Source organism: Herpailurus yagouaroundi, unplaced genomic scaffold (genome assembly GCF_014898765.1).
Source record: "Herpailurus yagouaroundi ecotype Mexico unplaced genomic scaffold, PumYag 217, whole genome shotgun sequence".
In the NCBI taxonomy this organism is placed as follows: Eukaryota; Metazoa; Chordata; class Mammalia; order Carnivora; family Felidae; genus Herpailurus; species Herpailurus yagouaroundi.
In genome coordinates this window covers 5,110,763-5,134,311 of record NW_024412448.1, presented here as the reverse complement: position 1 = coordinate 5,134,311, position 23,549 = coordinate 5,110,763, and the positions used below count along the sequence as shown (strand labels likewise).

The 23,549-nt window shown below is 62.8% G+C and overlaps 3 protein-coding genes across 11 annotated transcripts in view; 2 read left to right on the top strand and 1 right to left on the bottom strand.

The window, feature by feature from the left end:
• SLC38A10 (solute carrier family 38 member 10) overlaps positions 1 to 6,513 on the top strand; it is a 45,604-nt gene extending 39,091 nt beyond the window's left edge. For 2 of the 4 annotated variants that reach the window (XM_040456646.1, XM_040456645.1), the window contains exons 13-17: positions 188 to 643; positions 1,305 to 1,433; positions 2,599 to 2,622; positions 4,669 to 4,830; positions 5,052 to 6,513. In XM_040456646.1, the coding sequence (XP_040312580.1) occupies positions 188 to 643; positions 1,305 to 1,433; positions 2,599 to 2,622; positions 4,669 to 4,830; positions 5,052 to 6,106 (1,826 nt within the window). In that variant the 3' untranslated portion in view covers positions 6,107 to 6,513. The remainder of the gene's footprint in view (positions 1 to 187; positions 644 to 1,304; positions 1,434 to 2,598; positions 2,623 to 4,668; positions 4,831 to 5,051) is intronic. The other 2 variants (XM_040456648.1, XM_040456647.1) reach the window with 2 other exon arrangements.
• Positions 6,514 to 8,735: 2,222 nt separating this feature from the next.
• Positions 8,736 to 11,606, bottom strand: NDUFAF8 (NADH:ubiquinone oxidoreductase complex assembly factor 8). 5 transcript variants are annotated; one of them, XM_040456653.1, is made up of 4 exons: positions 11,360 to 11,606; positions 11,137 to 11,247; positions 9,601 to 9,657; positions 8,830 to 9,073 (listed from the first exon to the last, which is right to left on the bottom strand). In XM_040456653.1, exons 1-4 carry the CDS (start codon positions 11,441 to 11,443, stop codon positions 9,044 to 9,046), a joined length of 282 nt encoding a protein of 93 aa, XP_040312587.1. In that variant the 5' UTR covers positions 11,444 to 11,606; the 3' UTR covers positions 8,830 to 9,043. The 5 variants fall into 5 exon arrangements, with proteins under 5 accessions (XP_040312589.1, XP_040312587.1, XP_040312585.1 ...); XM_040456651.1 differs by lacking the exon at positions 9,601 to 9,657 and adding an exon at positions 9,364 to 9,475; XM_040456652.1 differs by lacking the exon at positions 9,601 to 9,657 and adding an exon at positions 9,364 to 9,475 and having other exon boundaries at positions 11,137 to 11,220.
• A 112-nt stretch (positions 11,607 to 11,718) lies between these two features.
• TEPSIN (TEPSIN adaptor related protein complex 4 accessory protein) lies at positions 11,719 to 23,179 on the top strand. Of its 2 annotated transcripts, XR_005784999.1 has the most exons (14): positions 11,719 to 11,850; positions 12,904 to 12,976; positions 13,264 to 13,355; positions 13,493 to 13,586; positions 15,322 to 15,389; positions 15,552 to 15,630; positions 15,770 to 15,841; positions 16,588 to 16,797; positions 17,578 to 17,755; positions 17,842 to 17,955; positions 18,036 to 18,114; positions 18,350 to 18,484; positions 19,455 to 20,237; positions 22,148 to 23,179. XR_005784999.1 is itself a non-coding variant. In XM_040456649.1 (13 exons), the coding sequence occupies exons 1-13, from the start codon at positions 11,803 to 11,805 to the stop codon at positions 19,965 to 19,967; spliced, it is 1,755 nt and encodes a 584-aa protein (XP_040312583.1). In that variant the 5' UTR covers positions 11,719 to 11,802; the 3' UTR covers positions 19,968 to 21,160. The 2 variants fall into 2 exon arrangements, 1 of the variants encoding a protein (XP_040312583.1); XM_040456649.1 differs by lacking the exon at positions 22,148 to 23,179 and having other exon boundaries at positions 19,455 to 21,160.
• Positions 23,180 to 23,549: the final 370 nt, after the last annotated feature.

Here is a 23,549-nt window from a genome sequence, read left to right as displayed (position 1 = left end):
GGGCCCCTTTTGTAGTTTTCCAGGAGGAATATCAGCGCTTGGACAAAAGTCCGATCCGTAAAAGGTGGCGCTTGCCAGCCCGTGTGCCACCGTCGGGCACTAGAACTCACTCCCCACCCCCACCCCCACCCCCAGGATGGAGACCACCCTCCCCCGCCTGCTCCTCGACACACCCGTTTCCTTCCAGGCGCTGTGCTCCCGATGGGCGAGGCCCACCGCCACGAGCCCCCCGTCCCTCACGACAAGGTGGTGGTGGACGAGGGGGAGGACCAAGAAGAAGCAGAGGAGAAGGAGCGTCCGTCCAAGCACCTGGATGAAAAGGCTGTGGGCGGCAAGGCTCAGATGGCACCACCTCTGCCAGATTCAGAAAGAGAGAGACCCAGACAGGACCAGGGCTTGGAGGCAGCAGGTGGTCTCCCCAGAGAGCCCCAGAAGGTTCCAGAAGAAAATGGCCAGCCAGCCGTCGAGCCTGTGAAGGAGGACCAGGGGCCAGGAGACAGGGGTCTGCGTCCGGGGCCCCAGACCGTGCTCCCTGAGGGGCAGGACGCCCCGGCGGCGGGCGCAGGGGAGCGAGCAGGCGGGATCCCGCTGCCAGGCCGGGCTGCAGGGGCGGCGGGCGAGCTGGTGGAGAAGAGTCAGCCCGGTGGGTGTCAGTGGGCTTGTCTTGGCAGACTCCTCTCCCTCGAGAGGCTCCCGTGCGGGGGGCCCCGCTGGGGGGGGGGGGGGGGGGGGCTGGGGCGGGGGGCGGGGGCGGGGCCGTGGGGGCTGATTGTCGTCACTGTAAGTCCCTACTCTCTTGCTCGGCTCCCGAGACCGGCATGTCAGTAAGTGAGCGTAGCGGCCCCTTCAGCAGCTGTTGGGGAACCTGGGAGTCTGGTGGCTTGACAGCTACCGTGGTATCTGTCACACAGTTGTCTGCCGGACCGCTAAATGTCAGGTGCCGCGCTGTGCCTGTGTGTGTGGGCACACACGGGGGACGGGCGGGGAGTGCTTGACAGGTACCACGTTGTTAAGTGCCGTCTGAGTGCTGGTTGGGACGGTTCTCGCATGTTAATTGGTGAAGGTGGTTAACGCTGGCTCGCTGCCACGAGCCTGTGAGCCTGTTAAATATGTTTTTACGACTTCCCCGGTGATCGTCAGGTTGGGTATGAGCCTGCTGACAGAGGGGCCGCGTGGAGGGGGGTTTTCGGAAGCAGCTCCCCTCCTTGTCCCTCCTCTGCCGCCCTCTGCCCCCACCCCCTCCCCACCCGCCTGCCGCTTCCCTCTGAACTCTTTGCAAACCTCCAGAATCTTCGTGTGTGCAGGTGGGAAGGTTCCCCTCCCGGTGAAGCTGGCCCCCGAGCCTGGGCCGCAGGCAGAGCTGCGAGAACAGAGGAACGCGGAGGGCCGGGGCGCGGGCCAGGGCGGAGGCCAGGCTGGCAGCAAACTGGAGGGTAAGGCCTTAGCTTTCTTGCCGCATCCTCCCTAGGGCCCCGCGACGTTCTGCCCCTCCCTCCCAGACCCACGGCGATGACGGAGAAGGAGCCGCCGCCGCAGGTGCCTGTCCTCCTGGGGGGTCCTTTCGAGGCATCCCCAGCCCATCCCCCACCTCGGTACTTCCTGGTGTCCCCCCGAGGAGAGACTCGAACCACCCCCTCCCCACCAGCAGCTTTCTCTCGGGCCCCTCCCTAGGCACAGTTTTTACGTCTCTTTCTCCCCTTAAGAGAACATCTGTCGCCCTGTCACACGGTTCTCCGTTCCCATTTGTAGCTCCTTGAAAGCAGCTACGCGCGTGTAGTGACGAGCACCGCCAGGCGTAGGCGAGTTTGAGCACCCAGACACTGCTCATGTTCAGGATGTGTCTTCCCCACGACCCAGTTGGGCAGGGGGCTATTGTTGCCCTTAGCTCGGGGGGAGATCTGTGCCACCCGCAGCGAAGACTGGCACCTGTCCCAAAACAAGAGTCTGTCGTGCTTTCCTCCAGCGGTTCACCTCCCTTTCGACCTTCGAGCCTCTTTGGGGGTGACCCCCTCCTAGCGGCCCCTCCCCGTCGGACACTGCCTCTGTAGCGTGGGTGGGGGCAGCCTTCCCGGCTCGTAATCTCCTGGTGACCAGGGGCCCTCTGTGCATGTGTTCGCCCGGTGAGAACCCAGCCCTGGCCTCACCGACTTTGTCTGAGGCGTGGCCCCCGTGAGCCCTGCGAGGACGTTTCTCCCTGTGCTCCCGGGGTCTGCGCGGGGATCTCGCTGGAGCAGCACTGGGGGCAGCTCCTGGTACACATGCCTCGCCTCCCCCCCCCCCCCGTCCCCCCCCCAGCTGCTTCCCAGCGGGTCTCGTGGGGTCAGCCAGCTCCAAGCACTGAGCCTGGGAATGTCTGCTGAACCTCTGAACAGCCAGACACCCGAACCAAGAGGCACTGGAGTTCGGGGGGTGCTTTAGGAATTTCACACGTGTTGCTTTGTCTTTGGTTTTAGTCTCCCTGTGTTTATTGATTCCGGTCCTTATAATCTATTGCCTAAACCTGTTTGATTCTTTTGATTTTTTTTTCTTTCTGAAAAGAGAATTTTCACAGTTTCCTATTCTGCCTTTCTTCCGTACGCCTCTCAATGGGATGAACAGCTGAAATCAAAAAGATAGTAGCAGGTATGAATCCAGAGGAGCGCGTCCCAGTAGCAAGCCTGCTTGCGGAGGGTGTAAAGCTGCAGGAACAGAGATGCCACGGGCAGGCTGTCCGTAACAGCCAGACCCCGGGAGCCACACACATAGCCTGTCCCCCGGGCTTGGCCCCAGCCCCTTAGCTGGGGTCCCCCTGGTGCCCCAACTCACGGCTTTTCACAAACGGCCCGGCCCTGGAGGGCAGTGGGTGCTGTCTGTAAGTGCCATTTGCTTCCGGCGTCCCCTGAGGACGGGGCGCACGTGTAACTCCTGCCGTGTGCATGGCCCCGTGTGACTCTGTCTGCATGGCTGTTACGTTGCATCTATGAGGCCAGTCCCTGTGGTCCCGGGGGCCGGGCTCTGCCTGTGGGCACGGCCTGCCACCACTCCGGTTCACATCTGCCCCGTGTGTTGCTTCTGGCTGGACATGACATGGTGTCACCTCACTCCTCTTCCAGCATCCGTCCGGTCCCCCAGGGGGCCGCGGAGGATGGGGCCTGCCTCCTCCAGCACTGCGGACGGGCGGTTTGGGCAGCATGTGGGGCTGTCCTTGTACCGTTGACCATGATGTGGCCATGAGCCACAGGTACCCAGGGTGACAGCGAGGCCCACGGCTCAGGTGGCTGGTCTAGAGCCCTGTGGAGATGGCACGGAGTGCTTCCTTCACGCAAACGGGGCGTGTGGAGCCCCGCGTCGGTCTATGGAATGTGGCTCGGGCAGGCGTCTTCATGACCTTAGGGTGTCTGGATGGGCGCCTGGGGAGCAGGGGCTGCTGAGGGGCCCTGTCCTCTGCCTGGCCCTGCCTTCTGTGTCACCTGGTCCTCCTGTCCTCCCTGAGGGTCTGGCTCAGCATACTCCTCACTGGCCTCTGGGGGAAGGCCACTGTGGCCCCTGGGAGGAGGCCAACCCCGTGCTATTGTAGCACGTCACAGGTCACCATTGGGGAGGACGGGCCAGCACTTCTGCGTGTGCCCGGCTGTGGGGCCTGGTCGGGATGTTTGCATGACCACTCACGGAACGTTTTTCTTCGTTCCGAACTTTCCCCCCGACTGGCCCTAACCGCTCACATCATCTTCCACGGCCTCCTCTGTAGAGACACGCGTGTTGTAGAAGTCGCATAAGCTGTGGCTGCTCGCTGCGAAAAGCTGACCCAGCGCCAAAGCATTTGTAGCGGACACAAGCTCCCGTGTGCCCACTGGTGGCTGCCGGGCGCTCGGACTCCAGGCCTCTTCCTGGGCCCTTGTTCTGCGTTGGTGGTACAAAGAGAGCACGGCGGGCCTTCTTACATGCACCTGCTGCTCTGGCCTCCTCCCATTCCAGCCTGGCACTCCTCTAGGGCCGGCCTGCAGCCCGTCTCCAGAGCGGCAGGCAGGGGCAGCGTCGGGACCCCTGTGTGCCAGCAGCCGGCCTCTGGTCCATCAGGTCGCAGGTCTGGTCCCTGCTGGAAAGGAAAGCAATTGTTTGCCTTTTTTTTTTTTTTTTTTTTTAATCTTTATTTTTGAGAGACAGACACGGCGCACAAGCGGGGGAGGGGCAGGGAGAGAGGGAGACACAGAGTCTGAAGCGGGCTCCAGGCCCTGAGCTGTCAGCACAGAGCCCGGTGTAGGGTTTGAACCCACAAACCGTGAGATCATGACCCGAGCTGACGTCGGACGCTTAACTGACTGAGCCCCCCAGGAGCTCCCCTGCGTCTCAACTTGGCAGACGCTTTCTTAGAGAATTGGTATTGTTTCTGTAGAACAGTCTGCAGTTTAAATCACCCAGCCCAGAAGGCCACCATCACTGCCATCGTGGCCCAGAACCTTCTCTGGGGCTTTTCTCAGCCTTTATTCCCAGCAAGTGACAATCAAAGCAGCTGGGACCCCGCCGGACGTGGCTAAACCACAGGCCCACATGAGCCGGCACCGGTGCAGGGTGTGCTGGGGTGTGTCCCCGCAGGCGACCCGGTGGTGTGGCCGCACGTCTCGCACTCCCCTCCGGCCGGCACAGCCCCCGTGCAGCGGGGCCGGCTCTCACCGCGCGTTGTCCCAACAGAAGCTGGCCGGGCGGAGATGCTGGACCACGCCGTCCTGCTGCAGGTGATCAAGGAGCAGCAGGTGCAGCAGAAGCGGCTGCTGGACCAGCAGGAGAAGCTGCTGGCGGTGATCGAGGAGCAGCACAAGGAGATCCACCAGCAGAGGCAGGACGGCGAGGAGGGCAAGTCGGGGCCGGATCGGGAAGGGGGTGGTCCCTGGACGCAGGATGCCGGCAGTGTCTCCCGGCGTCCCCGTGTGGCTGGGTGCGTGGCTCCGGGGCCTAGAGTCCCCCTGGGGGCTTGTGTTTCTTAACACGGCTCCGCTGGCCAGTTCTCCTTTCCAGTCCCTTCGTCAGCAGCTTCTCACTTCTGTAGCCAAACCAGTGGCCTCCTTCATTTGCAGCTGAAGTGCCGCCCGAGCCTGGAGTGGCCGCGCCCAGGGGGAAGGAGCTGGAGGCCCCCGGCGAGGAGACCGTGGAGCACCCCCCCCAACAGCCTTTGGAAGCCGCGCTCGGAGCTCCGGGGCGACCCCCCGCTCCGCCCCAGGGGCACGGCCAGCGCTCCGTGGAGGAGCCCGTGGGGGCCGCGGGCAGAGCTCCGGCCGGTCCTCCTGGCGCGGCCGACGCGGAGCCCCGGGCTGCCCCCGCTGAGCCGAGGGAGGGCCGGCCAGGCGTCGTGCCTGAGGCAGAGGGCGCCGGCATGCGGGAGCGGGTGCCCGTGCCGGGCCCTGCTGAGGCGCCCAGGAGCCCAGAGAAGCTCGTCGCCGGCGAGTTCCCGGAGCAGGGTCAGGACGTTTTTGGCGGAGGCTCCCGCGAAAGGAGGAAATCCAGAAAAGGGGTGGCAGCCACTGGTGCCGGGGTTCGGAAGGAGGCAGATGCGCTGGAGGCGAGGGAGATAAGGGACCCGCGTGTGAAGTCGCAGCCAGTCATCCGAGACCAGGGGCCTGCAGACCTGGCCAGCAAGCCCGGAGGAGCGGCCCCCCGGGCCCAGGCCGAGACCCGGCAGCTGGGGCACCGGGCTGTTTCCGCACTGGGTCAGGCTGGGCAGCAGGGCGGTCACCTGGAGGCCAGAAAGGAGGCCCCTGGCGGGGACCGTGTGCCTGCTCGGGGGGAGGACGCTGCCGTCCAAGAACCTGAGCAGAGGCCAGACCCAGATCTTGGGCCCAAACCAGCCATCCCCGGGGCCCAGAAGCCAGACTACGCCAAACCCAACCGAGACCTGAAAGTCCAGGCCGGTTCTGACCTTCGGAGGAGACGGCGGGATGTGGCTCCTGGGGCAGGGGGAGCCCCAGCCCCGAAGGACAGGGTCATCATCAGCTTTAACCCTCTCCCGGATGTGCAGGTCAACGATCTCCGGAGTGCCCTAGAGACCCAGCTCCGCCAGGCTGCAGGGGGTGCTTTGCGGGTGGTCCATGGTCGCCAGATTAAGCAGCTGGCTGAGGCCCTGGAGGCTCCCTGAGCACCCCGATGGCCACCGTCCTCCTGGCTGGTGTCACCCGGCCACACCGGGACCATGTGGGCGCGGAGTTCCAGAGTTCACACCCTGGGTGGGAGTCTGAAAGACCTCTCACTGTGGCCTCGTTTCCAGACAGCTTGTGCCTGTGCTATCCCGCCTCTTGTCCAAGTGACTGAGCTCGCTGCGGCCTCGAGGAGAAACAGCCACTCACCGAGACTCCGACGATGCAGCGTCCGGTTGGGGCCTCGAGAGAGGCCGGCCGGGGACCACAGCCCCGACAGGGGCTCGGGGAGAGCGAGAGTCCCCCGTCTTCCCGACTCCCAGTTGCTCTAACTGTTCATTGTTCACGCGATGTTCCGAGTGTTGTGGAAAACCCTAATACACACTGCCACCACCGGCTGCTCAGTGGACGCTGCTTCGTGTCTGTGGGGCACCGGGCACGGGGCTGGGCTGCCCACGGGGTCAGAGAGCTGCCCCTTCGAGCTCTGCTCTGCGTGCTCCAGTCCCTGCGGTTTCCCAAACCAGAAAGTGGTTTTAAACATAACCAACGGCGTGACCTCTGGTTAGCGGGGCTGGCGTCAAGGAGCCCCTGTGGCCAGCGTAGAGCTGCAACAGGCGGCCGGAGAACCCCTGTTGACCAAACCTCACGGGTGACACGGAAACTGGACCCCACGCAGCCCCGGAAAGACCCTGTGAGCAGGCGGGGTGGTGTTTGGGGGAGACTTTCAGGGAACAGAAGCCCAAGGCTGCCCCCGGCTTTTCGGAGGCTGGTCAGGGGGCAGGTGTGACTGGCACGTGCGGTGGGCTGCCCACCTTCAAGCTCAGGCCTGTGCCAGCTCCGTCCCACGTGTATGCCCCACACCCCTTCCAAGGGCAGGGGCCCTGGGTGCGGCTGCTCCCTGACAGCTGGCCAGGGGTGCCTGGGCGGTGGAAGGACCACAGCTGCCCAGGCAGCTCCAGCTGTCGCTTCTGGCCTCCCCCGCACCTTTGAAATCGTGTGTTTTTTCTGTCCTTGCACGGCCTGAGGACCAGAAATTAGTAATAAAAGGAGGGGAGGGAGAGGAGCACTGCTTCTTCAGAGGAAAGCCCCTGGTGAGGCTTGGGTGAGGAGGGAGAGTCTTGGGTATTTCCTATCCTTTTTTAAGTAAAACTTCCAAACAAACCACGCTCGGTGGGAAGACACCTTTTGGATGTTTCCCTAGGATCCGAATTCTGTTTTTAGAGTGGGATTTTACTTCCAAACATATTTACCCACGTACGTTCTAGACCCGAGTTTCGCGTGCGTCTTCCTGGAGGTCCTGCCGTCCTGCAGCTTCCTTCCAGGGCAGGGGCAGAGTCGTGCTGCCCTTGGATACTCTGGTCCTGGTCCCACCCACACTCTCCCTGCCTCCTGGCTCTCACCTCCACCTCCCCCCCTGTCCACAGCCCTCGGGGAAAAACCTGGGACCTCTGGGTGGGGCCGCCTTGCCAGAACTCAGAGAGCTGGGGTGGGGGGTGGGGACTGATCGCTGGTGCCAAGCAGGTGCGACGGGTGGTCCGGCTGAAGCAGCAAGCACGGCCGGCCGCGGGCGCCCCTCCTCGTGGGTAGCTGCCCTGAGCGAGTGGGGAAGGATCCTGTCTTCAAGGTTCCCATCTGAGGGCAGGGCCACCCGAGGGCTACCACCAGTGACCAGTACAGAGGCATACGAGGAATTGGGTGCGATGACAGCCGTATCCAGATGCCAGTTTCGTTGAATTTCCCTTCACGAACACAGTCTTAAAGATGGGGCGAACTTAGTGAAGCCAGAAAGCAAACACAAAGGCCAAGGAACTTGGAAGGGATCTTGGTGTGTGGCCCAAAGGGGAAGGACACATGGGAAGCACGAGACAGAACTGGGAGGCATGGGGGCAGGAGGGCACCTGGCAGGACAGTTCTGGAAGGGCCTGAGCCAGCGGCCAGCCGACACCCACACACTCCCCACGAGAGGCTGTCGGGACCTGGGACGGCGTGCAAGGGTCTAGAGCACACCCTCAAGGCTCCGTGAGGAGCATTGTGATGGTGGTGGGGGTTGTGGTAAGGATCACTCGGGTCCCAGGCCCACCCCTTCCCCCTCAGGCCCCCGGGGTGTGTGTGGGGTCAGCAGAGGGTAGTCACCTGCCCTGGGCCCCCCCCCCCCCCCATCAGCATGTGGATGCTGGGGACTCTTGAGATGCCAGGGGCTGTGTGGAGCCCAGGGGTAGCACAGCCGCCACACCCCTGGGAGGGGCTCTTGGAGCATAATCCCCAAGCGTCCAGCAGGTGGCACTCAGGACCCGTGGGATCCTCAGCCACAGGCACTGGGGGTCCTACCGGCTGTGTGTGCTGCACATAAGCACTGCAGGGTGGGGTCGAGAGGGCTCGGGCTCTGACCCCAGAGGAGGCCGCAGAAGGGCAGACGCCCCACATGCTGTCACTGCTGCTGGGTTCCTAGGCCAGACCCTCTCTGGGTGGCTGGTGCCTCACCCTCCCAGCCTCTAGAAGGGCAGCCCCTCCTTTTTTGCCTCTAAGTCCAGAAAAAGCACCTGAGTTTTCTTCCCTAGGCCCGAATCTTTTCCTCATGGCGTTGACGTCCTTTGGTACGTCCTGTAAACTGGTAACTACATTTGGTGGCTGTTAGATTCCAATAACGTGTTTGGGGTGAAAATTCTTTGACAAGTGTACTCCCAGGGCCCACGCACACTCTGGGTACAACAGAACAGAGACCCGGCGTGGTCTGCCACAGTCTGTATTGTTGCTTTGTCGCTTCTTACTCTAACCAGAAACCTTACATACACGAGGCAAGAAAACCAGATCCCCCGTCTGCCCACGTCTTGCCCTGATGAGTGTGCAGTCCTTTTAGCTCTAAAAGCTCTAGATGTCTCAGGCGTCTGTCCCTCAAGGCTGTGGGCAGCAAACACAAATGTAGTGCAGGCTTGTCCATCCTAAAGGCCTCCCCTTGGGGTCGTCTTGGCCTGGAAGAGAAAAGATTTGGTTTGAATGGGTTTGTTAGATGTGACCGCAAAGGGCAGAAGCCACCCCCCCCCCCCCAGCGCCATCTCCTAGCAAACACTTTGTGGGAGAGCCTGGTTGTGGATGCGTGGCAGAGGGCCCAGCTGCTCGGAGCTGCCACGGGCCAAGGGGCTCAATCTGCTGGTGACAGCGTGCTCCCAAAGCCAAGCCCACCCTGGACCAGGTGCTGTGCAGACCTTCCCCCCCCTCCAGCACACCACTTGGTCCTTGAAAGGCAGCGGGAACTTCTTACAGAAAACGCTGAGGCAGAGCTGCTGAAACACTGGCCCAGGGACAGGGCTCCCTGGGACGAAGCTGGTCTGGAGCCCAACGCCCCTTCGGCCTCCTGCAGCTCCACACAAGTGCCGGGGACGAGAGCAGGATGGGCGGAAACACACTCAGCAGTGCGCTGCCTCGTGGTGAGAGACACTCGAGCACCCTAGTCCCAAACTCCCAAGTGCCTGGGGCCCAGGGTCTGCAGGTAAGTCACCTTCTGTGAAGAATGGCACATTAAAATAGCAGAGGGTTCCTGAGGGCAGCACACGCACTGTGGGGACATCTCAAGTGACCAGGGTAGAAAAGCAAAAAAAAAAACCAGTCACAGGTGATCAGATGCCTACAACAGACAACTCCTAACCACAAAAGGTGGGACAGAAAATCTGTGCATAACTAACACGTTTGATCTTCATCTTACACTTAAATTCTTCCCACCAGTAATCACACAGCGAAGCTTCATCCTGTCCCCTGGGGAGGCCTGTCAAACAAGGAAGCTGCTGAGAAGCAGGAAGCAAGTCCAAGGAACAGGTGCAACCTTGGATGAACAGCCCACATCAGATCTGAGGCTGCTGACAAGGGCAGGATGAGGCCAAAGGCTCTCGGCCATGATAATCACAAAGAGGTCCAAGGAGACCTGAGCCCTCTGGGAACACACGTGAACTCTCTCCTTGGAGAAGTGGCTAACCCACAGCTAGTCACTCTGCTCAAGACGGTCCCAGAACATCAGGAAACAGCCACGGGTCCCCTGAATCCTGCCGAGCTCACCCAACTGCACCAGCAGCCCCAGAGGACAGAGCTGATGGCTGGCATCATGGCCCAACCCAGCCCCACCCAATGGAGGCACCTTGGGTGGTGATGCCTTGGGCACCAGCCCAGGACCCTCATCACAGGCAGCCCTCTCCTCATGCTCTCTGGAACTCCCCATGGAGGTTCTCTGGGCACGGCTACGTCCTCCAACCCCACTTGTTCCATGTTTTTTACAGAAATGTGTAAATACAACACTAGTTTTTCATTTTCGTGAAGCGCTGGTGATATTCACGAGACTCTTGCTGCCTCAACACTTGATCTAACAGGGATCAGAAAAAAATGCCTCAGAAAGAGATGGGACTCGCTGTTCAGTGGTTACAGTCCAGAACCAAAAACACCCCGCAAACTGTTCCCAGCGGGGCCCACTTCCCAGCCAGTGAAAACCAGCCAGTGCAGCTAGGCTAGGGACTCACCAGCCTCTGGAAGCCTGTTCTGACAAACCCAGGACAGTGGCCTATAGATTCTCCTTCCACCCTCTGCAAAATGGGGTTGCTGTCTGGGGGAAGTCGGGGGTGCCTCTCAGTGTGTGCTGGGTGGCCCTATGGTTATAAATGCACGCGCGGTACACACGCGGGGTCCTAAACACCAAGGAAGCTAAGACAGCAGGGGCCCATTGGACTACTAGGCTGCGGTTCGTTTGGGCATTAAGCTCCAGCGACAGCACCAGTCACAGAGAGTTTTCGCATACATGCCACCACCGCCACCAGCATCTTCACGACGAGGCTGGTGTTCCCCTCGCTCGACAGACGAGGGCACACAAGCTCCGCGGCGGCGGGATCCGGCGGGCAGGAGGTACGGCCTGGCACCGAACACGCGGGGCGGGGCGGGGGGGCGGCCGACCAGCGGTCCGGCGCTGGGACGCCAGGGTCCCCGCCGCCCGGTGCCCCTCCCCAAGGCGGGGCTGGGGTTGGCAAGGGAAGAGGCCGGGGCGGCGCCCACCTACCGCGGCGGCGAAGCAGCTCCGCAGGGCCTCGAACTCCTGCACACAGAGGTCCTTCGTCAGGCGGCCGCCCGGGGCCGTGGACGCCTGCACACACCTGCCGTAAGCCGCGGCCTGGGGGCGGACGGGGACGGGCGAGGGTCGCGGAGGGCGCCCCCCTCCCCCCCACGCCGGTCACCCAGGGCAGATCCCGCCCCCGCCCCCTCCCCGCCCGACACCTTCTCACCTCGGCCCTACAGGCCGCAAGGCGCTCGGGGAAGGCGCGGAGGCGGCCTCGCACGCGTCCCCACACCGCTCCGTTCCCCGACATGAGCGGCCCCTCCTGGCACCCATGGGCGCCGCCATCTTAGGCCCGTCCTTTTCCGGCGCCCAGCTTCTCGATAGGCGCGCCTTCCGCCCGTCGCCTTTCCTGCGCTTTCTGTTTGGCTAGGCTTCGGCTCCAGCCCCTGCTTCGCTTCCGGAACGGCGCCGGGCCTCTCCGAGCCCTGCAAGTGGCTCGTGAATTTGTCTGTCTTTGATCTGGGACTTCGGATTGGTTCAGGCTCAGGTTGTTTGCCGGCATAGACTGCAGGCCCCGCCCCGCGCGAGCGATTGGCCAGCTAGTCCAGGCCCGCGCGGTGATTGGAGGGGGTCCACGGCCGCGGGCGGGGCCGGAAGGTGGCCGGCATCATGGCGTCCACGCCGCCGCTGCGGGACCGCCTGAGCTTCCTGCACCGGGTGAGTGCGGGCGGCCGCGGCCCCCACCCCGGGCCAGAGCTGTTCCCCTCCCCGGCCCTGCTCGGCGCCCGCTGGGGCCTCCTCCCAGGCTCACAGACGCCTCCATCTCCCTCCGGCCCTCTCCGTGCCCGTCCTCCTCCTCGAGCCCCTCCGGCCGTTCTTGGGCCCCTGGTGTCCCCTCTGCCCCTGCATCTCGTTCCTGGGTCCCCTTCTCCGCTGTGGCCTCAGGGTCGGGGCCCGATCCCCGACGCCGTGTGGGCGGGGCACGCCACCTCTGCTTCACATCCCCTCCCGGACAGAACCCGAATTGGAAGAGACAGCTGGGGTCTCAGACGGCACAGCCGGACGCCCGCGCGGGCAGCCCCGGCCCCTTCCCATTTGTGGCAGGAGCACTGCAGTGTCCGTGCAACTCGGCAGCTGGCCGGCCCTTTCGGGACTTGGGGTCCTGCCCCCGTACAGGGCGTGCGAGACAGGCCCGGGCCTTCCTAGTGGTTGCGTTTCAAACCGGGGCCCTCAGGTCCTAGGGAAGGACGCTCCCGAGTTGTGGGAGACCCACGTCCACCATCGTCAGTTCATCGTGGCGAATGCTCCGAGAAGCGGAGGTCGGGGCCTGTTGTTGGTGTTGGCCAGAGCCAAAGCAGATGCAGCGGGCGGCCTTGAGCCTCGCCAGGCAGGTGTTCAGGGGCTGGGCCGACGGTGAAGCAGCCGGTCGGTTCGCTTGTGTTAGTGCAGAGACTCCGCTCTGGGCCCAGGCCTCCATGGCTCTGCAAGTCTGTCCAGTTCCCCTTTGGGCCTTGCTGGACAAATAAGGTGACTTTCAGGCCCGTGTTCTCGTGCCGTCAGGCCGCTGCCCTTCAAACTGTAGTCTGTGGTGAGCACCCAGCAGAGTCCATGCACTTGTCCCCGTGAGTGTCCCTGAGGTTCCCCGTCCTGTCTTTGCTCTGAGGCTCACGCTCCCCAGACGCCCAGACGCTGGGCCAAGTGGGAATGGGTGTTTGGGTTTTTTCCCTGTGATGCCCACTCATCATGCCAGGGGCTCGCGCTCCCTTTCAGCTCCCGGTTCTCCTGAAGGGAACGTCGGACGATGATGTCCCGTGTCCGGGCTACTTGTTTGAGGAGATCGCCAGTATCCTTCCTCGTCACCCACGTCCAGGGGCCTGTCCTTCGGAGGCCCCCCAACTCCTTTACTGTAGGGACCAAGTGTGGGTGGGTCCAAAAGCCACACGACTGATGACGCGGGGCCCAGGAGGCCGTAAGAGGCCCAACCTCCTGAAACCAGGGCCTCGGGTGGGTGTTTGCGGGGAAGACACGGGAGAAGTCTGGTGGCAGGAAGGCCTGGTTCTCTCCCCCGCCGGCGTGGCCTCGTGTGGCCTGGGGTCATCTCGCTCCTTCCCTAACCCGAGCGCCTGCCAGAAATCTCACACGAGTCCCTGGGCAGCAGCCAGTGCCTCCTGGAGTACCTTCTGAACCGTCTGCACAGCGGCTCTGGCCGAGTGAAGCTGAAGGTGAGTCCCCGAGCGGCCCCCGCAGACCCTCCGCTGGGGGACGGGCCAGCGGGTGGCGAAGCACGAGGAGAGGGTCGCCGCGGGATGCGTGCGGGCTGCCCTCTGGGCCTGTGCTGCCCCCTGCGACTGTCCCCCAGGTGCTGAAGATCCTGCTCCACCTGTGTGGTCACGGCTCCTCCTCGTCCTTGCTCATCCTCAAACGCAACCCTGCCTTCATCCAGGAAGCCGCAGGTATCCGGGCGCTGGGGCGGGGCGGCCAGGGCAGGCTGCACAGAGTCCCTCTGCTGGCCACCGCCCCCTCACAGAGACGCGCCTCCCACCAGCGGGACTCGCCTCCCGTCTTCTCCCCAGCACCCCGCACCCCAGCCACCGCCTTCACTCTGTCACGGGCTTTCCCTTCCATCCGTCGCCGGGCCCGCCGCCGCACGGTGGCTCACTTCTGCCTGTGTGCCCTGCCTGGCCTGGGCAGCCCAGGCCCATCCTGCCTGTTCCAGTGCCCGGCACACCAGAGGGGCTCTGTCTCCCCCCGCAGGACTGCTCCCCAGGGCCGAGACAGGGAGGTCTGTGGGAGGCCCCCGGGAGAGGCGGGGTTCTGGCCTGTCGAGGACTAGGTCTAGGGGTCTGGGGTGGGGTTCCATCTCTCACTCCCCAGGCGGGCCTGGGGCTGCCCCGTGTCTTTTTCCCTAACTGGGATTTGGGGGGACGGGGCCTGAGACCTTCCCCTCAGGTAAGGCAGGAGTCCTGGCCGCGGTGGGTCTCAGGGGCACAGCGTCAACAGACCCCGCCCTGAATGACACCGGAAGGGCTCGGCCAGAGGCAAGAACCACGCCCACGGAGCCATCCCTGAGAGGGTCCCTGGGAGGGCAGCGCCAGGGAGGGGGACCCAGTTAGTTGCTCTTGGCCACCGCGTGCTCCTCGGGGATCCTGAGCATTTCCAGCATCCTGCCTGCCAGGTGCTGGCCTACCCCCACACCCCGAAACCGCAGCTGTCTCTTCACCGGAGGCCTCCGTCCTCCACCCCAGGGGCGCAGCTGAGGCAGCACGGGATGCGGCAGACAGCGGGTCCTTGTTGGCACCAGAGTCTGTGCTGGGCCGGTCCCAGTCCGTTGTACTCTGAGTGCCAACCCCGGGGGACCCTGCCACAGGCTGTCGGGGAGGCGGGGTAGCGAGAGGAGGTGGCTCTGGGGTGGGACGGCCCGCAGACGGCGGCCTCAGCTCAGGCACAAGGGGCTGGGGCGGGGGGGGGGGTTCCTGTGCGGCCAGAAAGGGCGGGGGGGCCCCCCCCCCCCCCCCCCCACCGGTGGTTCCCTGGTGGTTCCATTCCCGACTGGCCGATTGGCGCGCACCCTGGGCCACCTGCCAGGGCAGAAAGTGAGATGCATTTGTGACAAGAGACTGGGAATGGGGGTGTCACTCAATTCCTTCTAGGAAAAACTCGTTTGTCACATCTGAAGCTGTTACGTAGAGGGAGGTGGTATCGTCAGGGCCGCGGGAGCCTCCGTGGGGCTTTGATTGCTCGCTTCGCTCCCGAGTGGAGAGTGGGTTGAGGGGGGTACAGCGAGGCAGCCAGTGCAGGGACCCCGGCAAGAGACGGCACGGGTCTCCGCTCTGTGGGCATGAGCGAGGGGGCAGCCGGGGTGCGGCCTCCGTAGGCCCAGTGGGTGGTATATCTCTGAAAAGCAGTGTGGGGGCATTGAGTCCCAGATGAGGGGGATCTGGGGGCTCCCGGGCTTGGGGGTGCGGAAGGGTGGCTGCCACTATAGGGACTTTGACCTGGAAGGGGTGTTGCGTGGGGACTGGAGGTCAGACCCATGTTTCAGGAGGCCGCCCCTGACCCTCGGGGTGCCGGGGTCATCTGCCAGGGGTCCGGGGGGGTGCCCACCACGAGGGCCGGGGGGGGCATTAAAGCCACACCTCTGAGTGTCAGTAGCTGCATCTCACCTGCACATCTGCCTCCGTCCTGCAGTTTTCTCGGGGCCCCCAGACCCTCTCCACGGCAACAGCTTGTACCAGAAGGTGCGGGCGGCCGCCCAGGTGAGTCCGGCACTCGGGGCAGCCCGGGACAGACTGCCAGACGTTTGTTCCACCACCCGGGGCCCTGGCTCCGCCTTTGCTGTGGGACCCCGGAGAGAGCAGGGGGGCGGGGGGACAGAGCCGGACCACAGCGAGCCGAGTGCCCTCTGCGTCCTCGTCTAGGACTTGGGGAGCGCCTTGTTCTCGGACAACTTGTCGCCCCCGCCTCCCTCCCAGCCACCCAGGGCCCTGCCTCCGGCAGGTAGGTGACCGCCCATCCCCTTCGCTGGGTGTTCACCCTGGGGAGGGTTTGAGGTTCCCCCCCCCCTGCCCCGCTGTCCCAGGTGCACAGGGTTGAGCATGAGCGGCCACACTGGCACTGACGTGGGTCCTGCTCACAGGCATGGGTTCCGAGTCCAGGCCCCAGGGCGCCCTCCAGGGCTTCGGCTACAGCAAGGAACGGGGCCCCACAGGTGAGTGCTGCGGGGGTGCGGGGCGTGGGCATAAGGGTCTGGCGGATCTGGCCTGGGAGGCGTGGCGGGTGGCACGGCTGGGGCCGGTGTCCTGCCACTGTGCTCTCCTTTGCTCGGGCCCGTGGGAGAACGAGGCAGGGCCAGTCTGCGAAACCAACAGGTGAGAAGCCAGGCGAAGGCTAGGTCTGTACGCGTGCACCCAGGCCCTGGTCCCTCAGAGGGGGGGAGGGCGGAGAGCGGTGGTGTGGAGACGGTGCCCGTCGTGAGTGGACGCAGCCGGCCTGGGTGCTGCCGGTTCTGGTCTCAGCTCTCAGACCCCCAGTACCTCGGGAGCACTGATTCTTAAAGCAGGCCTGGCTCGCAGGCCTTGCTTGTTCCTGACTCAGGAGTGACGGTGGTTGGTCCCATCAGGGCACTCACGCACCCCTGCACCCGTACTGGACGTGAGCTGCCGTGGGGACCAAGCTCTCTGACGATCCCCTTAGCTGTCCTGCTCCCACGTGGGGCCGGGGGACTTGGGGGCACGGCCATGCCGTAAGCTGGAGCGCCAGGCTCTGTCGGGCCTGGGAACGCACTGAAGCAGCATTCACTGGGGAAGCTTCCGGAAGGGCCTGGGTGCCCCACGTGGGCTCCGCTGTGTGACTACGGCTCACGTGCTGGCCTCTTGAACTCCTCCACTCCTCCGGGGGGGGGGGGGGGGCAGAACTGAAGAGGGCTGGCACCCTGTCCCTCTCCCTCCGGCGCAGGCTCTGCGGGAGAAGCCTTCCTCTCCACCATCCAGAAGGCCGCAGAGGTGGTGGCCAATGCTGTGCGCCCCGGGCCCGAGAGCCCCGGCACCCGGAGGCCCCTCCCGCGGGGTGACGCCTACCAGCCCGCCATGACGCCCACAGCCAGCCGTGGTTGCCCCAGTGCCGGGAAGCCGCTCCCCAGAGCTCTCCCGGGCGCCCGAGGAAGCGGTGAGACTCTCCTGGGGGTCCGGGTGAGCAGGCCCCTCCCCGTGGTGTGTTGGAGCGAGAGGGGGCCGCGGAGCCGCCAACAGGACCTTCCCGGCAAGGGACACAGGCTCCTGGCTCAGAGGCCGGGGAAGGAGGCGGTGTGTCCTGGGGGGGCCGGGGGCCCACACAGCCTTTCGCCGGCTCCGTGGCTCTGTGCGCGCTCGCTGTGGCCTCCGTGCCGTACAAAGATCGCGCGGCGTCTGGATGCTGTTTTGCCAGCTTCTTGCCAGTTGCTTCGAGTAGGAGCTGGGGTGTATGGCGTTAAGGGGGGCGGGGGCTCCCGGAGGGCCCCACCGCCTCGGGTACAGGCCTGGGTCGTGAGCTGGGCCGCAGCCCGGCTTTTGCCGGTCTAGCCGGGACGGCCGCGAGGCCAGGGCCCAGGGCCAGCCTCCACGCGCGTGCGTTCTAGTCGGGGGGATGTCGACACAGGGCCGTCCCCGAGCGAGGTGTGTGGTGAGAAGGGACCGCAGCGTCGCAGTGCTCTGGCCCAAGCTCCTGGGAGTTGGCCTGGCCTGAAGGAGGACTGTCGGGACTCCCTGAGAGTTCTGTGCCTCGGGGTCCGGCACTGCCCCTGCCGCCACAGGCCGGCAGTCCCCACCCTGACCGTTCTGAGGGGTTGCCTGCTCTGTCCCGTGTCACCTCTTCCCTGGTGTTTCTTGGTCGAGGTGCCCCGGGGAGGGGTGTATGAGGCAAGTCAGAGCCCCCCGCCCCCGATCTCACCCACGGTCCTGTTTGTCACAGTCACGAGACCCCAGCCCGGGCAGGCAGGAGGGGGTTGGGACGAGCCAGACAGCAGCTCCAGCTCCCAGAATTCATCCCGGGGGAGCGGTGACCCAGGCAAGGTCTCAGACTCAGGCAGTCGGTCGGGCAGCGACAGCCCCTCAGCGGCTAGCCAGGCACCCAGCGACCTGGCAGAGCGGTGAGGTCCTTTTCTGGGGTCCCACCCTGGGTTGGGGCCTGACCCGGAGGAGTCTCTCTCTACCCTGACCGCTGTGCCCCCGGTAGGGCGGAGGCCGTGACCCTGAGCGACTGCCAGCAGGAGCAGAGCCTGGTCCAGACTGTGACACAGGGGCCGCGTGCCTTTCTGAGCCGAGAGGAGGCTCAGTGCTTCATCAAAGAGTGAGTCCCCCCACCGGCTCCCCGCTCCCGGCCCCGGCCCCGGCCCCCCGCCCCCACCTCCTGCTTGTGCCTTCCTGCAGGTGTGGGCTGCTCAACTGTGAGGCGGTCCTGGAACTGCTGACCTGCCGTCTGGACGGGACCAGCGAGTGTGTGCAGATGGTGAGGGCTGGCCCGAGGCTGGGGGCGCCTGGGGGCATGGGTGTGGGCAGGTGAGGGTTGCGGGCGGGGTTGGCCCGGACCGCCTCACCCGGGGCCTGCCCTGGGGGGGGGGGCAGTGGGCCCACCCCCGGGGCTCCCCCACCTTGGGGCTGTAGTCGGGCCGAGAGGAGGACGGAGCTGTGAGAGGGGCCTCCCTCTGGGGGTGGACCGCGCTGACCTTCTGTCCGCCCGGCAGAGGGCCCTGGGCGCCATCGCGTCCCTGGGCTGCACCGACCTGCTCTCCCAGGAGCACATCCTGCTCCTCGCCCGGCCGCGGCTGCAGGAGCTCAGCGCGGGCAGCCCTGGACCCGTGACCAACAAGGCCACCAAGGTGGGCAGCAGCCGGGACCCGGAGGAGAAGTTGCACGCTGTTCCTCCAGCCGTTCCCAGATCCGCTTCCACATTCCTGCCCCTCGCCACCGGGCTGGTTCGGGCCGGGCCTTAGAACAGCCGGGGTCCTTGGCTTGTGGATCTTTCCAGCTCCTGGGACCTCTCCCCTGCCCTGCTGCTCAACAGCTCTGCTCTGCAGACAGCTCCCCATCCCGCCTGGCTCAGCCCACGGGTGGCCTCCTGCGGGAAGCCCTCCTTGCCTGCTCAGGTCCATTTATCCTTCTGCTGGCCACCTGGGGTCACAGTTCAGGAGTCCGTGCTCGGCCCCTGGAGAGCAGAAGTGTTTTCTTTCACGCGAGTCCGTTTCCCAGTTATGCTCGAATTGTGTGCGGGCCGCCCGGCTCCCTCACTGGGGAGCCTCTGGGCAGCTCCCACAGGCTGCTGGCCTCTCCCCTCAGCCAGGCCCCAGCACGTCTTCCACCTGCCCACTGGCATCCCCGGCTTCTGCGCTCCTCTGTGGCTGCTGAGAATTCGGACCCTCAGTGGCGTGTCTTTAAATTGTCCTTTGTCAAAGAATCGGTGACCCCGCCACAGCGAGGCCATCACGGTGTCTCTGAGGACGTGAAGGCTGGAGGAGGCCGTGTGTGCAGAGTTGGGAAGGACCGGAGGGTTTGAGGCATGTTCATTTCCTCAGCATCTGTGTCAGGCGCTGCTTGGCACCCGGCAAGGGACCCCCCCCACCCCCACCCCGAGCTGGCTCGTCACGGGGCCGGGTTCGGGGACGGAGAACGTGTGCATTTGTAGAGCAGCGGGTTCACCGTGTCTGGGCGCACACAGTGTGGCCGGTGGGGGGTGGCCGGAGGAGGAGGAGGAGGAGGTGGGACGAGCCACCTGCTCTCTGGGGGGCTGTGTCTTCTGTGCTCCCGGGTGCACAGGGGCCTTCAGCCGGTCCCCTCCGTTTCCTCCTCCAGATCCTGAGGCACTTTGAAGCCTCCTGCCGACAGCGGCCCCCCGCCCAGAGGCCCCCGGTCGAGCTGGGCCCTGTTGCCGGCCGCGGGGGCCCAGCCGACCTGCTGACCGACGCCGTGCCCTTCTCCGGGAGCCACGCCTTCCTGCAGCCGCTGAGTTCCGCCCTCTTCCCGCCCCAGGGCCCTGCGCACCCCCTTCCCCCCGATGGCTCCCCGCTCTCAGTCCCCAGGGAGGCCGAGGCCGGCCTGGTGGGTTCCAGAGAGGAGGGGGCCGGACCCGAGTGGAGCCCGCCGGGCACGGGCTCCCCAAAGGGAGCGCCGGAACTTTGCCCAGGGCCCGGGGGCTGCAGCTCCTTGTTTGCTGGCATGGAGCTGGTGGCCTGTCCCCGCCTGCTGGGGGCCGGGCCCGCCACAGAAGAGGCCCCCCAGGCCCCCTGGACGCCACCACAGAGGGCAGCAGCAGCAGGAGCCCCTCCCGGCTCGGAACCTTCTGCTTTCCCTTTCCTAAACTCGTGACCTTGCCAGCCTGGGCCACACGTGGAGTCACCGTGGCCCCGGCCTGTAAATCCCAGGATTCCGTGACTCTGTGCTGTCCCGTTTGCCCGCAGCCCCCACGTCCCACCGAGGAGTGGTTCCCCTCGGGTGTGTGTGGCCGGTCCGCCCTCCCTCCGGCGTTCCCCCCTCAGTCACCGAGGACACGGTGCGGGCAGCTGACCAGAGCGAATACAACGGCCGCTGATCGAGGCCCGGGTCATGTGCCACGGGTCCACGAGCCAGCAGAGCCAGGTGGCACCGTGCGCGGGGGTCGGCTCCCAACCCGAAAGCGGGTTCCCCCGTTTCCTGTGGATGAGGCAGGACCTCCCTCGTGCACCGGCCCTTCCTGTGGGCGTGGTGGCCGGAGGGGCAGCCTGAGGCCTTGGGGGAGAAACCGGACCAGCGCCGAGCCGGGCCGGTTTCTGGGCAGGGTTAGGAACTGGGCTGCTTGTTCAGGGTGGTGGCTGGGGGCCCCGGACCCACTGCTGGGTCTCCTGCCCTGCAGCCGTCCGGGGGGCCCCATCCGCAGACACTGTCAGGCCGCTCTCCCCGCGGCCAGAAGGACTGCGAGGGGGACGGGGCAGAGGGCGTGGCACGGCCTGCCTGGAGGGGACAGGAGCAGAGGCCCGGCTCCTCACTTGGATCTGTCTGGGGCTCCCAGGGTCCTCACAGACACCATGGAGAAGGGCACCTGGCCCCCTCTGTGGGGATGAGTCAGGAGGAGACAGTCCGGGCCGTGGCCCTTGCCACCCTGGGAGGAGGGCTCGGGGCTACCTCAGTTTCCCCTCCATGTCTCCCTTACCAGAGGCTAGCTGTCTGGACTTGGATTCCTGCAGCAGCGGGTCTGGGAAACGCTCACCTCAGGGGCCCCCCAGAGACCCGTGCCTGCCTCTCAGAAACAAGGGCTTTTTGTGTGGATTTGGAAGCACGGCTTGAGTATTTTGGGGCTCAGAGCGCTCCCTTCGCAGGGAGTCCTACATCGGCCAAGTGGCTTATCCACCTGGGGTGGGGGGGCGGGCTGTTTCTGCTGCCAGATCCCGGTACGACCTGTGTCTGGTCCCTGCAGACTGTGCAGGGCTGGCCTCGGGGCAAGGGTTCTGGTGCCTCAGAGGGTCGCGCTGCTCCAGGGGTCACAGCACCAGAGCTTCCAAAATAAACACGGTTGTTCCCGCAAAGCTGCACCGTTACTGTTTTTCTTTCCTGTGCGTGTGTGTGCGCGCGCGTGTGTGCTAATGAAGATAGCATTAATGAGGACACGCTTAGAGAACTTCTTTTCTAAAAGCAGGACAGGTGTTATTTCTTCCTTAAATGTTCGAAAGAACTCCCCAGTGGAAGTATCTGGTCCTTCAATATTCTTTTTTTTTTTTTTAATTTTTTTTTTCCAACGTTTATTTATTTTTGGGACAGAGAGAGACAGAGCATGAATGGGCGAGGGGCAGAGAGAGAGGGAGACACAGAATCGGAAACAGGCTCCAGGCTCTGAGCCACAGCCCAGAGCCCGATGCGGGGCTCGAACTCCCGGACCGCGAGATCGTGACCTGGCTGAAGTCGGACGCTTAACCGACTGCGCCACCCAGGCGCCCCTGGTCCTTCAATATTCTTAATTGTAGGCTTTGAACTACAAAGTTTCTGAAGTAGGTATGGGGCTATTTGGGTTATCTCTTTCTTCCCAGGTGAGTTTCAGGAAGGTATTTTTCAAGAAATCGGTCCATTTCACAGAAGTTGAATATGACCATAGAATATTTTATGACATAATTTCATTATCCAATTTCCGTAGGGTCTATAATGGTATTCCATCTTTCATTTCTGATGTTGATAACTTTCTCCCCTCTTTTTCTTGGTTAGTCTGATTAGAAGTTTGTTAATACTGGTTTTTTCAAAGAACTAAACCTCGGGGTTTCCTTTTTTCCTACCATTCTATGTTTTTGTATTTCATTGCTGTCTGCTTTTTATTAGTTTCTTCCTACTGCTTTGGGTTTACTTTTCTTCTTTTTCTAGTTTCTTGAAGGTAGAAGCTTAGATTATTGACGTGAGAGCTTTATTTTTCTAACAAAAATGTTAATGCTATCAGTTTTCCTCTAGACACTGCTTTGACTGCATCCCATGAACCTTGACAGTTTTGTTTTTATTCGGTTCAGAATGTTTTCTTCTTTTGGTCACAGGAGCAGAGCATGGGAACACATGTATATCTCAGGATGTCAGACCCAGGGGACCTTCCTAAAGGAAGGCACTAGCAGCATTCACAAAGGAAGCGAACAATGTTCACGGAGAAGCCACGAGCAGATTTGGAATTCTTGTCCAGTCAGAACCCACACCCTTCCCAGCCTGCAGAACCAAGAAGTGGCCGTAACCCTGGAGGTTTGGTTCCAGAATCAGAGAGCGAAACTCAGGAAAGCTGAATACAAGCATCCGCAGCAAAAACAAGAACCCAGACAACAGCAGTTAGCTGGGGGGAGTCAAGACCGGCTCTTCCTGGAGAAATACGCTCCTACCCTGCTTCCTCGGTTTACGCAGATCGCCCAATACCTTCCTTCCAACCCTGCACGTGCCCCAGTTTGAAGGCTCCCCCAGACCATTCTGTTGGCCACCAAACAGTCCACCTTGGCTGCCGCCAAGATCCTAACATCTCCCTTTGTCCCGTTTAGGGATCTCAGATTCTTCCCACCAGCTTCACTGCTAATTCCTTTGCTTCTGCATTGCCACCAAGAACCTTAGGAGAGAAGCTAGACACAAAAAGCCACATACCGTGATTTGCCATGATGCCAAACGGGGCTGATAGAAGATCTACACAACACGGATGCATTTCAAAGCATTCTGCTCTGCGAAAGAATAAAGACACGGAAGTGCCCATGTGGTGGAGTTGAGCAGAAGGAGGCAGTAACGCTTCTTGGGATGGTGACGTTTCATGTCTTAATTAGGTTGGTGGTTACCCGGATGTACAAACTCATCGAAAGACACAGAACTCTAATACTATGTACACCACAAAGAAACAGCCATGTGACAGGATGGAGGCGTCAGCTAACGCCACGGCGGTAACCCTTTTGCATTCTATAAATATCAAATCAGCACCTTTGTGTACCCCTTAAACTCGCACAGGGTTATGTGGCAATTCACTCTATGCATCAACTCAATCTCAGTAAACCTGGAGGGAATAAATGTTTTAATTATGTCTCAATAAAATATATATACATAGGTCATGAATTGGAAGAATAGATATTGTTAAAATGTCGATACTCCCCAAAGCAATCTACATAATCAATGCAATCCCTATCAAAATAACACCAGCATTCTTCACAGAGCTAGAACAATCCTAAAATTTGTATGGAACTAGAAAAGACCCCAAATAGCCAAAGCAATCCTGAAAAAGAAAACCAAAGCCGGAGGCGTCACAATTCTGGACTTCCAAGATGTATTACAAAGCTGTAATAATCAAGATAGTATGGTACTGGCACAAAAACAGACACTCAGATCAATGGAACAGAACAGAGAACCCACAAACATGGCCAACTAATCTTTGACAAAGCAGGAAAGAATATCCAATGGAATAAAGACAGTCTCTTTAGC

Coding starts and splice junctions, on each gene's coding strand:
- NDUFAF8 (XM_040456651.1), bottom strand. CDS start 11,443: ATGTCGGGGAACGGAGCGGTGTGGGGACGCGTGCGAGGCCGCCTCCGC. Junction 11,248..11,359: donor TTGCGGCCTGTAGGGCCGAG/GTGAGAAGGTGT, acceptor GTCCGCCCCCAG/GCCGCGGCTTACGGCAGGTG. Junction 9,074..9,363: donor GCTCTGCCTCAGCGTTTTCT/GTAAGAAGTTCC, acceptor TTTCTCTTCCAG/GCCAAGACGACCCCAAGGGG.
- TEPSIN (XM_040456649.1), top strand. CDS start 11,803: ATGGCGTCCACGCCGCCGCTGCGGGACCGCCTGAGCTTCCTGCACCGG. Junction 15,631..15,769: donor CAGGGCCCTGCCTCCGGCAG/GTAGGTGACCGC, acceptor TCCTGCTCACAG/GCATGGGTTCCGAGTCCAGG. Junction 15,842..16,587: donor CAAGGAACGGGGCCCCACAG/GTGAGTGCTGCG, acceptor CCTCCGGCGCAG/GCTCTGCGGGAGAAGCCTTC.